The sequence below is a fragment of the Amblyomma americanum genome, chromosome 1 (genome assembly GCF_052857255.1).
Source record: "Amblyomma americanum isolate KBUSLIRL-KWMA chromosome 1, ASM5285725v1, whole genome shotgun sequence".
Taxonomy (NCBI): Eukaryota; Metazoa; Arthropoda; class Arachnida; order Ixodida; family Ixodidae; genus Amblyomma; species Amblyomma americanum.
In genome coordinates, this window is record NC_135497.1 from 328,324,124 (window position 1) to 328,337,389 (window position 13,266).

At 48.3% G+C, this 13,266-nt stretch overlaps 1 protein-coding gene across 1 annotated transcript in view; it reads right to left on the minus strand.

The window, feature by feature from the left end:
- LOC144120729 (sodium-coupled monocarboxylate transporter 1-like) overlaps window positions 1-12,906 on the minus strand; it is an 86,088-nt gene extending 73,182 nt beyond the window's left edge. Inside the window, exons 1-7 of the mRNA XM_077653393.1 lie at window positions 12,860-12,906; window positions 12,169-12,552; window positions 9,564-9,629; window positions 8,518-8,569; window positions 7,990-8,057; window positions 6,473-6,636; window positions 5,202-5,342 (exon numbers count right to left, since the gene is read on the minus strand). Of these exons, the coding sequence (XP_077509519.1) occupies window positions 5,202-5,342; window positions 6,473-6,636; window positions 7,990-8,057; window positions 8,518-8,569; window positions 9,564-9,629; window positions 12,169-12,534 (857 nt within the window). The 5' untranslated portion in view covers window positions 12,535-12,552; window positions 12,860-12,906. The remainder of the gene's footprint in view (window positions 1-5,201; window positions 5,343-6,472; window positions 6,637-7,989; window positions 8,058-8,517; window positions 8,570-9,563; window positions 9,630-12,168; window positions 12,553-12,859) is intronic.
- Between the last annotated feature and the right edge of the window lie 360 nt (window positions 12,907-13,266).

Below are 13,266 nucleotides of genomic sequence, written 5' to 3' on the forward strand. Positions count from 1 at the left end.
GGCCCAGGGACTGTGTTATGGTTCGATAATGTTTTTCCCTAGCATTTTAGTAACTTCCACATTGATTAACTGACGCCCGGCGTGAGAGACCCGGTAGGGGCGGCGGCGGATGGGAGGGGCATCGCCGGTTTCAATGCGGTGCCTGACGGCGAGAGTTTGACCCAGCGTGGTGTTGTTCACATGAAAATCAAAAATATCCGAAAAACACTCGAGAAGGGCACGAAGCTGGGCAGTTTGGTCGGGACGGAGGTCTGTAGCCATCATGGTCGTGAAGGCGTCTGTCGACAGAGGAGACTGCCGGCGCGTGGCGGCGGTGTCTTGAACAGGGGTGGCGGGAAGAGACGCCGAAGTTGAGGAAATGCAGCGAGAGGGCGTTGTTGGCTTAGACGATGGCGATAGTATGAGGTAGGGCAACGTTACGGGTAAGCAAGAGGTCAAGATTGGGAGCAACGAGATAGTCGCCATCAGTAACTGGGCGAGGTGGGGTCAGTGGAACGAAAGAGGCGGTTCGGGATGACAGGCGAAAGTATTTGGCACTGAACAGTAGCAGTGATACATCGACTGGTTCTGAATCCAGCAGTGGAAGTTCGAGGTGTAGGAAACCCTCCGAGCAGTCAATAAAGGCGGAATGTTCAGTCAAAAAATCCAAGCCGAGGATAAGGTCATGCGCACCAGTGGTCAGCACGGTGAACTGAGCCGGTACACTCTGGCCGGCAATAGTAACGCGCACGGTACATACCGTCCACAGCAGGCGTGACGCCATCCGCGATACGCACACCGGACATGCCAGGCGTGAGGACTTTGCGGAGGCGACGGCGGAGGGCAGCACTCATTACTGATACATGGGCACCGGTGTCAGTCAGGGCGCGCACAGTAACACGGTCGATAGTGACGTCCAGGAGATTAGGTCGAGGGGTCGAGAGACGATTTGTGTATTGTATGGTATTGTAGTGTATTGGGATTCTATGTGGCGCATAAGCTACTCAGGCTATCATGCGCCAAACACATGGTATAATGTATGTCAAGAATTGGGTGTCCTCAGTGAAAGTCCTTGTCCGGACAAGGACTCCGAGGAGCCCAACTAATCAAATGCAGACCTCAGCCGCCTTCTCAGGCCTGAGAAAATGAATGAGGTGTATCGTAAATTGCATCAAAGCATAGGGTAAGAATTTTTAGAAATAATAGTTCTGTGATATTATATTTTGTTTAAAATCGCTGCGTCTTTCAGAAAACTCAAAACAGATGAAATTCTTACAGATGGATTATCTCCTAAATGTAAATTGGGGTGGAAGGGAATGTGTTCATTGTAAAATACTGTAAAATATTTTTTTCCTTTGCCGTTCGAGTAGTGTGCACGAGAATAGGATGTGATTTATTGTGAGCTCATCTCCACATTTCTCACATAAAGGTGTGTCTTGTTTTGTCATTAGAAAGTTATGTTAGGTGTGTGTGTCCATTACAGAGACGGCATAAAATAACTTCGATGAAACGTTTTTGCTGTGAGCATGACTTCCATTCTTCTATTAAGGGTTTTACTAAGTGTAACTTATTATTTCTTTCAGTGTTCCATTGGGACTGTCATACCTGATTTTACACTGTACCAGCTTCATGCCATCTTTGTATGGAATGTTCACGTTCTTTATTTCTTTGTTCCGAGCTTTTGCAGCACATGCATCCGCCTTCTCATCGCCTGTGATTCCGATGTGGCTTGACACCCAGCAAAATTTTGTCTTGTCCCTGTGTTTTAGCTCTTCTTATGTTATGAATGATGTCACCGATTAGTGGTCTAACTGTATTTTTATGGTGAAGTGAGGTGAGTACGCTCAGAGAATCAGTGTAAATGATGCTATTCAGAATGTGCTCATTTATAATTTTTTCTACAGCTCAGAGACTGCGTAACACTCTGCCTTGAAAATGGATGCGTACTCAGGCAGCCGTACTGTTTTTCTCAATTATTTTGAACCGCAGCACTTGCGACGTAGTGTAGAGATTTTGATCCATCAGTATAAAATGCTGTATATTCCCTTTATTCTTCGTTTACGGTTAAGTATTCTTGTAATATTGCCACAGTACCAAGCAATCCAGTGGCGCCATACCGCGGCCGAACTGTTTTAGATGGGATTTTTGTCATGCCTTGCTCACTCGAAGGCCTAGGGGATTCGTCTTCTTCCTCGTTCGAGCTCCCTGCTGTCTTGCACTCCCAGCACGTCTAATTAAACCTGGTTTGAGTGCTTCGCCCGTTTGTCAGTGACATATTTGGTGGAACCGCTGGGTAACGGTCCATGTACGCTGACCTCGAGGACACTCTTGACGTCAGTTCTCAACGCGTGGCTACAACACCAGTCCACAAGGCGAGCCGCCGCCTGCGAGGCCTACACCCAGAGTTCGGACAACTCGCAAGAACAGCAAGGGCCATGACGTCCGCTACGGCTAGCCAGACAAGTCAGCATTCCGGCAATGCCCCGCCGTTTGTCCTTCACACACTTCGGTCGCCCCCATCATTCCACGGTGAGAGGTTTGAGGACTTCGAAGACTGGTTGGCCAGCTTTGACCGAGTGGCGGGTTTCAATGAGTGGGACGGCGAGCGCAAGCTGCGCAACGTCTACTTTGCGCTGTAGGACTCGGCCAAAACGTGGTTTGAGAACCACGAAACTTCCTTTGCCACCTGGGAGGCTTTTCGTCGAGAGCTCCTAGCGACATTTACCAGCTGCGAAAGAAAAGAGAAGGCTGAAATCGCCCTGCGCTTAAGATTTACAGCAGCCGAATGAGAGCGTCGCGATGTTCATAGAGGACATGACGCGACTGTTCAATCGGGCCGACCTGGTCGCCTGCGCTCGCTCGCGCTGACGGGAGTTTCACCTCCGATATAGTCTTGCTCCGTGCTCCGGGCGTACCTGCTGCAGGCAGCAAATAGACGTAGAAAGGAGGACTGGTCAGGCATCTAGGGCATCGTATCCTGCGTAAAATTAAATGTCTGCTGTTGCTTAATTTGATGACTGCAAAAACACGTGGAGCAGGACTCCGCGCCACGAAGCAACACCGTGCAATGTGCACGCTATAGTCGGATACAACGGTGAAGCTCCGCCCACATTCAGGACCACCGTACAGAATTCCTCCACGCCAAAAAAGGAGTCCGTTGTTAAAACTTTTCTTCTTGCCTAAACCAGAAGCTAATCACAAGAAAAAATTATAACCTCTTGAATTATGAAACCTGGGTTGTTTAATAAAGTCAAACATTAAAAAGCTGATTTCGTTTACTGTTGTGATTGGCTAGCGAAGTAATACAGGACGCTGCGGACCGTGGCCCAGTGTTAACAACTCTTGTTTTTTTTTTTTAAGTTGTATCCTACTATAGGCGGTGTGCATAGCCACTACTCCATGGCATCAAAGTTGCCTAAATGTATGTCTAACGGATGGGATAAGCTACAGTGTAAAAAAAAAGATTTGAATGTAGCTGATGCGTTTGGGGTTCCCGAACCTGTGCCCATGCGTGCGGTGTTTTTTTGTGTCTAAATTTGTTCGAAGGACCACATTTTGCAACGTTTTATTTCGTTTTCATTTAACTTGCTCCTCTGCCATTAGTCACTACTCTTGGTGACGTGGGCCACACTGGTCGCGGCAGAAACACGCCTACAATGCCACCGACTTGCATATACGCGCCCCACGCACAGGCGGACCGACGCTGACGCATAGAGGAGCATGATGACGCACTTGATGTGCCCGACTAGCTTCCCAGGCGCTACTATAGTGCTCGCGAGCTACTTCCGCCTTTGTAAAGAACCGACGCAGTGGTTGTGCGACGAATTGACGAAGAGTAGCCTCTGTAACACGGCAGGGCTGGATGCGTCGAGAGCTAGCGGCGGCGCCGCCACCACACCGGTCGTAACTGTGATCGCTCGTTTGATTCCTCACCTCTTGGTGCTTTCCTTGTGCTCATCGACGCCACCAAACGAAAGGAAATCGAAACTAAATGTTAAAAATGTCGCCCCTGACCTCTGCAGTGCATCAGTTTCACTCGCACTTGCGTTTGTACTAATGTGACTAATTTTTTGAATGCTTTATGGGCGTATAACTGAACATTCCTTAAAAATCGAAGGCTCTATGTTTCTGTATCCGTCCAGGCAATTTTTTCGCCGTAATTTCCTCCCCGTGTTGAAAGCTTCAGCTATGGCACCTATGAAGCCGCTCTCTGAATAGAAAGGAGTAAAAGGGAGTAAGCTGTCCTCTAGCGCCCTCCCTTTTATGAAAGGGAGTGAACTAGAGAGCAACTTACTCTCTTTTTACTCCCATATATGCACATTCACGTTTATATTGAAAGGGGGCATTCGCTTCAGCGAGCTGACGCATGAGAGATATACATGAAAGAAATTGCGCAGGGACGCAAGGAAGAAACACAATCAAATTAATTGTGCATGCGCTTCTTTATTGCGTGCCCTCGTACAGCTGCGCTTCTTCTTCTATACGTCCATGATATGCAGAATCAAAAACGCAGCTCGAGAAAACGCCAAGCAATATTCCGGCGTCGTGTGTCTTGATCGTGGCCATTATCTGTTCCAAGACCGGGCGGAGATTCACTCAGCTCTCTTAGCGCGCGGGTGCTTCGAGATGGGTCTGCGAGTTCCGCGCCGGCTGCCATGATTGGTTCAGTGCCTCGCTTGTTACCAGTTGCTAGCCAGCAGTGCTCGGGCCCTTAAGGCAAGTGTTGCGGAGGCGGACTGAAATTATGTGAGTTTTGCATCCGCGGCTCGACTTACGCTTGTGCAAGCGTGACAGTCAAGGTGATTTAAGCATTCCCGGGAAACATAAACGTCCTCCACGACGGCCTATCATGCCTGATTGACTATTTCTACCCGACAAGAATGGAAAATACTTGCGTGCCCAAGCCAAGACTGCGCTCTGTGAGGTGCGCCGTGGTGGAGGACTTTTTTGCGAACACCATGCGCTTGACCATCTAAATGAGTGCGGGGCGAAACCCGCGAACCTGCGCTCAGCACCCACACGCCAAGGCCACTGAGCCAGGGAGGCCGGTATCACACATCACTGAATCCGCATGCGTACCATACCCGTCAATCGCCTTCCCGGTGTGTACAATAGCGAAAAGTGCGCTCCTCTTCTAAAACACTGAGACTGCCCCGGCGTCTTTCCGCGTAAATAAGCTGTTTTATCGCATACTCAGAAAATGAGGGGGGGGCATAGCGTACCTTTGAGCGTCCCGGAGACTCCTGGCGGAGAGATATCGCTGCGCTACGATTTGGTCGAAGCCGTATCGAACGAAGAACAAGGGCAGAAGGCCTAACGTGGCTGCCCAGATGGTCTCGTCATTTGACAAGTCGAAGTCAGTCCTGTAATCGTGCAGAAGAGGCACATAAAAGTTTGCTTCTTTCAATCTGCGTGCCGCTGAGCTCCGTGACGTTCGTGGCTGTATGACATGCTGTGTCGGCTCACCACAGCAATGGGTATTAATGTGGGCGGACTCTGAAGCGCCGCCCGCGTAAGTAGATCAGTCGGCAGAAGAACAGGTAGTTTGATCTCTTTTCTAAGTGCGCGACCGACGTATGCAGCTTGATAGTTTGATTCTACTCTCTTTTTAATTAGGGCTGGAATTTTCCCCCGCACCCGGATGCAAGGCTCCTGTTCATGTGTTTAAAAGTTACAACGCAACGTGATGAAATAACAATATACCTTGCCAATTGTAGTAGATTTTCTTTTTTTATCGTGACATGTTAATAAAAGAACTCAAGGCCCGAAAATCATGAAAATGGCGACAAAAAGAGCCGCAGTAGTGCCGTCACACTCGGTCGACCCAATCACGGTGGAATAATTTATGAGCTCACTCTAGGCGGCGCGAATTCAACAGCTGTGGCGAGAAATGTGAATTTATGCATTCAAGCGCGGGTTTCTCATTTCGAAAAACAAACGGACAAGGAGTTGCGATGCACCCAGTTAGCTGCTCGACTGCGCTAAGAATGAAATTCTCAGTAGTTGAGTATGTTATCTCCTTTCAAGTGAAATGTTATTTAGCACTGGTCGTTGGAGAAGAGCGGGCATTTCTTAGTTTCGACGCGGCCGAAAAGTATAGTGCTCTCTGCTTCGCTTGTTCCGCCTGGTTCGCTTTTTTTGTTTGCCATGTATGGTTTAATCTGCGATGTGAAATTGTGTATGGTGTTATTGCTTTTGTATTTCACGAGCTAGTCTCTATTGCTGTGTCATCATATGTATCCGAAACTAGTTGATTGTGCGTTACCTTTTTCCCCATTCAATTCTGTTTACATTGGCCAATTATCTTTGTTTAACATATCTCGTTGTCCTTTTTGTACGCTTATGCGAATGTCTCTACCAAAAATCTGCAGTCTTCTACCCACTCCTGTAAAAATCCCTGAAAAAGGGATTGACAGTATTATCAAATAAATAATAAATAAATAAAGGAAACTGCTTCAGTGTACGTCCAGGGCTCATTCGAAAGCCGTCTTACCGGAATATGAATCTCCTGAAGTCAAAATCCCAGATGGGTCGGCGCCGAAGCGGGTCTTCTTCGTTGTAACAGTCATAGACGACCTTCGCCACGACTGCCACTGGCGAGGCAAACATTACGAGTCCCTGGACAGTGTCCGCCCACACGACGCCACGAATCTTGCCCTTTAATGGAAGCGCGCGCTGGACGTTCTGATCGTATATCGATGCTATGGCACCACACGAAACATTGTTTTTTTTTTAATAAATATGTTCGTTTGCTGCTTCAGAGCAGCTCATCCAGACGAAGTTGGCTCCAGTATGAAGGTCTCAAACGGACGAAGTACTAAAGGAAAGTCTTGTCACGCGCGTTACAGGTTACAACAGCTTTTCCAACGCTGGAGACCATGCATGCAGTGCGTCTTGATAGCCTCTACAACGTTCATAGATATTCAATAGAATATCAGTAGCTCTGTACTGACATACCATTCGAAGGTCTGTAAATGCCTTTCAAAAGGGAGCCCTATTCTTTTCTGTAGCGTGTGACGGTTGAGGGCGTCCCGTGTCAAAAATCGCACAACGTGCGCGTCTAAATTCACAGAAATCTTGCACGAGTATGTCGTGACTTCATGTCACCAGCCTGCAAGAATCACTTCTTTCTATACACGCTACCGAGCTCATTGTACGATCTACATACAGCACGCAGCTTGCGGTCAGAACTCACTTCACGAAGCGACCCCGGCTCTAATGAAAATTATTCGACTTAGCTGCGAATGGAAGGCTTAGGGTTCCCTGCAGCGTCTCCACATACTTGGTGATATATGCATCGAGGTTAATTCGTTTGCTGTAGGACGCGAACCTACTGCCGACGTGTTGTACGGGTCATACTGAGCCCTGTAGCATGCGACTTTGAGCAAAGCATTGTGAGGACGAAAGTCGTGCACCATTGGAAATATAGGCCTCGCCATTATGATTCTGTGTCGCTCAACATGTTGCCGAGAGACCCAACTGAGGCATCTGCACACAGCCGTCAACTCTGCGGTGTACAGCGAACACGTCTACTGCATCAATGACGACAATCGGCCGCTTTGTACCACAGCGGACGGCGCCATGCCATTTACTCCTACCTCGGCGCGCGGGCTGTGCCCAGTGTCATGGCTGGAGTCCGTGACTGTCATGCGCCGTTTAAAATAATATGTCTTGCAGATACTGTCTCAAATCACGGCGCTTAGGGCCCTAACCACGCTCGTACCTACGCAGACACGAAAAACGAATCAAGCTTACCGCTCGTCAAATGTTCAAGCGTTTGACGAGCTCAGCACCTTCAGAGCGCCAAGACCACGACTTGAAATTCTGACAGCACATGCTCGCAGAGCCTGCTATTGTCTCAAGTGGCATTGCGGGCTGTGCAAACCGATGAAAGCATTAACAGACGAACAGCAAAACTACGAAGTATATCCATTGAAACGTGACATTGAAGACGCCGACCCCAAAAAGTTTGCGGATTGTGAACGAGGCACTTGAGAAAACGGCGCTCACCAGCACTGTGTACGCAGTTCCCGCGAGGCCGATGACCAAGTTCCACATAATAAAATTCGCACCAAGTACTGGAAGAAAGCAGGAAACGCAAAACGTTTGAGGGTTTGGCGAAGTGGTGGAAGCACACAAAAAGGAAGAAGTTTCAAAAAACACTTTAGTGCAGGTCCCCATAAAACGAAAGCTCGCAAGAAGTCAATAAAAGAAAAAAAAACTGAAACCAAATTGGTCATACAATAAACATTGGCTGAATAATGTACAGAACAATGTCTTTCTGTGTATTAGCTACACATTAATAATCTTTTACGACTCAGAGTCATCCGCTGTTTCCAATCCACAAAATATTATGGCCATATGGAAACATTGGTGCCCATATGTTCTCTAGCTGGTGGAATCGTCGCAGTTGGAAGAAAAGCCGACACATTACCTTTTTTTTTAAATCTTCAGTGATCCTTACTGCATTCGCGCTGACATTTTTGATCTAACGTGAGCTTCGAGTAGAAAATGAAAAGCGAAGAAAACAAAACGTACTTGTTGAAAGGGCGAGAGAACAGGTGCATATAGAGAGTCCACCAAATATCACCTGCGGAACAAAAATATAAAGATTTAAAATGCTGTAGAATATATGAGTTGGACAGTTAGTTTCCCAGTTTTTATTCATGGCAGCGAAAACGTCCAGCGGTTTAATGAATGAGTAAATGGTCTGTTAATTTAATTTAATTTTAATACCCTAAACACCCACCGGGGGTATTACATAAGGGTGGGTACAAAAACTCAATTTGAACAAGTTTTATGCTAAAAAAAAGGTCGATTACAGCTTCGGCGAATGTGGATGGGCATGTGATGGTAGCGATGTCCTTGGAGAGAGTCATTGATATCTTGATTTCCCACCAAGGAAGCGTCTTTAATTTTTCGCAGATTTAAGGCGCTTCTGTGGGGTTTTAGAGCCCCCCCCCCTTTCCAGAAAAACAACAACAAAAAACAAAAACATGCTTCGACCTCATGCCATCGCTACATTTTTATGAATTAGATACGAATTTGCGACATCAGAGGCACTAGTTCACAAAAACGGCGTCGCTCTTGTCACACAATTCTTCATCTTTCAATCTATGTAGGTTCTCTACAGACAAACAACTGCTCACCAATAACTTCAGCAACCTGTGCACAAGTTTGTGGAACAGTTAGCTCTTCAGCGTTGTCGCCAGGCTAGAAAACTAGGCTGGTTGCGTGGCAGTGTTGTGAAACAAGGGATACAAAGATACACATAAGTGGCACACGTGATGATAAAAACTGTGCAATTACTTCACGCTAACTGGAATTCGGCAAGTTCAACCAGTGTCTCGTCCATTGCGCGCCCTCAGATGCGCATAGAGCATAATATGTAGATGTAAACTTCAACTACTGTTCACTCCACAATGTCTGAGTCGCACGTGATTTGCCTCTTAAAACATACGGCTTATTTTCATTCTTACATAATGTTCATCCCTTCGCTTGTTTTGTATCCCTTTCCTGTGTAGGATCGTATTTTGGCGATGTTCCATAACGCAGCCATCTCACGAAATCCGCTGTCAACTTACGCTGAGAAAGAAGTAAATGACGCAGGCCGTGACCCCGAGTCCATCGTTGTAGCGCATGCGGAGGTACTGCACGCGCAATGGGAAAGACCAAGAGAATTAGCTCAACACTGCGTGATCAGAGTTCATCCAAAATACTAAATTGGTACGAACAGAGACAAGAGAACCATGAGTATAATCATACATTACCGCTGTTAAAAACATTATTTTCACATAAAGCTTGCATCGCGTTCTTTGGGCGAAACGACAGGCGATGGTGAGAGGATATACGTATAGCGCCTTAGTCCAAAGGGGCACCTGCTGACGCCAGCCAAAGCTTGTGCCAGCGCCAACAGATTCTGCTGCGGGTACACCTTATGTAGAACTCACTTAACACGTAGTACTGCTGGGTGAGTTGATTTGATTTTTTTTTTACTTAATGGAGCCAGAAAGAAACGGCAGACAGAGAAGAACACAAAGAGAAATTCACATAGGTGCAAGCGTTCCTAAGGCAATGTCGGTAGCCAAAAACAGTCAAGACCATTTATGGCCGTAAAATAAAACAAAACAAAAAAACTTTCGCCGCGAACTTATACAGCAGGGTAGATGTGTAGGCCAGTTGGTGAGACATGAAGGAGCTCTGTCCCGTGTCCGCTGCGGTGTCTAGCTCCTTTATACAGCAGACTTCCTCAGCTGCCCGCCGGCTGATTCGAAAGAGGCCCGACCAAACTGGCTGCCTCAGTTACCGCGCCGGCGTTGGTGGCGCTGAACGCGGAAGTTGGGTGTTGTTTATGACCGTATAGGTTTTCTGGATGTTTACCGCTTATTACGAGCATCAAGAACTAAACTGCCAGTTCGCACCCTATCCACCATGGCACCGCATGTATGGCGATCAGCTGCCTTTTTGCCTGACCTCAATGGGCAGATTGTGACAAACTCAAGCTCCGAACAGCCTCCAGCCTTCCCTGACAACAGTGCCTGCATGACAGCCTCCGACACAAATGAGCCGCGCCACAACGTAGACGCCAGAAAAGAGGGCGCCTTCTAAATCGATAACTGTGGCTGTGAAGACTTGCGGCAAGTATAGCGAATGATTATAATTATTTCTATTTTGCAATGATCAGGAAAGGAAAGGCGCAGTAAACTCTCGGTAAACACCTCAGACGCGCGTCGTAAGAGAAGGGGTAAAGGAGGCAATGAAAAGGGATTGAGAGAAAGTAGCGCGACTGCGTATCACGCGCGGTCTATAATGCATGAGTGGGTGGGTCCAACCGACTCGTGCTCGGCACTCGCCTGCGCACTACAGGCGCCCCCTGCGGAGACAGCCGAAGGCTGCACAGAAAGCAGGCATGCTGAGCCCGCCTACTTCACCACTCGCCGCTGATCTCGAGCTCGGTTACAGACGCCCCGAAGCCAGCACGTCTATAGGAGGCGCGGAACTACCAGTGCTGACGTCACCTATAGTCGGATTATTGTTCTCTACTCGCCTCCTCCGCCGCGCTCTGCGCGCAGCAGAGGGCGAAGCGACAGCGCAATTTTAGTCGCCAATTACGACGCTGTTATAAATGGAATCACTAAGAAGGTTTTCCTCCGTGGATTTATAAGGTTCATATGTATACGGACGCCCTCGGCTTCTCGAATTCGAAATAATTCTGAAACTTCCCTGAGGTGGAGCATTCACCACCGATATGCAGTGAAGGCTTGATGTGACCCCAAACCTCGCCAGCTGGCCTTAAGTGTCGTAAAGAGCAATGAAAGCTATCAATGCATGCAGTATGGCTTTATTTCCAGTGCTGTGACTGAGAAGCTGTGCACAGTTGTTAACGAACGTACTGCCGGCTGACTTAATAGCAAAAAACCCAGCCCTGCATTTACAGCCAGTGTGCAGAGCTGGAATCGTGCCCATGCATTGCTCTTGCTGAATGTATTGGACTAAACGGGTACTAAAAGGAATCACTAGTCCAGGCTATATATTATGACATCAGTGTGCTCAGATAAGCATGTAACTTTGTCCGACGAAAGAGCTTTAATATACGAGTTGCGCAGCGGTGGCCGAGGCGAATCGTGACAGGGGACAGCAAATTGGCTGCCTTCCATTGTGGCGGGGCCGGGTGATGGAACCGACAATCGCACTGCCTCTCGACGAGGAGCCATCCGCAAATGCCAGCGGGTGATCGAGCCCTTGGAGCAGGACGGCTCTCGTGCACTGTGTGACAGCGCACTTCGAGCTCGTTCAGCGCGCGGAAAACACTTTCGCTGGGAAGCTACGCTGCTACGCAAACTGGAGCGTCTGCAGCTTTCTTTGACGCTCTGTACAAAATATCTAATCGATAACTTTTTGTATCTCTAGCTTATTAAATTTGAATGACATTTATATTAATATTTGAATCATTAAAAAACAACAACAAAAACAGACGCTTGTTCTAAACCGTCGTTAAGAATTGCGCTCTAATAGTTTCATACTGCATCAGCGGCGTGTAATAATTTTATCGTAAATACCTGGTTGACCGTTACGTGGCGCATACTGCACGCATGCCGAACCTAACTGGCACTCGTTTTCCTGCACTCCGTTGCACTGCGGAGCAGGGGTGCTGCAAGCAGAAGGAGGCGGCAAGAGAAAGGGTCTCACCTGGAAGACCGACGTGAGACGCAGGCCGTACACCACCGGCACGAAAGCGTGTGCCATTATGGGCGCCACCATGGCCTTGGAGACGGCACCCCATACGACATGCAGGCCGTACACGTAGAAGTGCGCCGTGAAGCTCACCACCGACGTGGACGTCACAGCCGACGCGAACATGGACACAGCCAAAGGGATCGCGTACAAACGGCGGCTGCCCAGAAACGCCTCTTCCTGGTCATTGTCCTGGCTCGTCGCCGCCTCAGCCTTCGGCCGTCGTCCAAAGAATGTGGCAGCCAGACCGACGCCTATCCCCAGCGCACTGATGGAGCCCACGGTGAGGTAGTCCGCAACGTACAGCGGAGGAGCCGCCATTCCTTTCCGGGGGAATTCCTGCGCAGAATTCCGACCAGCAAAAAGCAGCCCTTTATCGTTGGGTTTTGGCACGACGAACCACCTCCAACGGCTTCTTTAAGAAAAAAAACTAAGAGAAAATACTTGAGAGCAGTGAAGGGGGACAATTAAAGGAGAAAAGAATGTGAAAGAAAGGACACCCGAAAAACAAAGCAAGTGAGAGCACGAGCTCCTCCCTTTTACGGACCGATTTATAACGATCAGGGCGACTGTTCACGCTTGAAAGGAAACAGGCAGTAAGAGATTTCAGAGCGAAGATCCAGCGAGGCAGGCATGCCGAACTCACTCTCGTATTCGGCTGGCGAGCATGTGCTGAATTTGCGATGTTGTCGAGTGCCGCTCTTGCAGTGAGCTCGCGCGAAACACCGCGCTCTGGGCTGCCGGAAGTTCAATTCAGTTAACCAGACACCACCGCTTTTCTTTTTCCTTTTGGCTGTGTATAAAATGTCGAATATACATGTTCTGTACGCAGTCCTCTATATGTGCGCGCGTCTGTCTGCTGTCGGGAACAGAGGGTCCCGCAGGGTGTGATCCCGCGCGGATGGATGAGTGTGCAACTGACAGCTGCTTGTTCAGCGAACTTATAGCGAAGCGCGGAGCTGTAGTGTACTCCGCGTATAGGAACACTTCTAATAGGAGTGACTGCAGGTGGTGTGGAGAGAACCATTAATACTGCACCCCTTATAGACACAT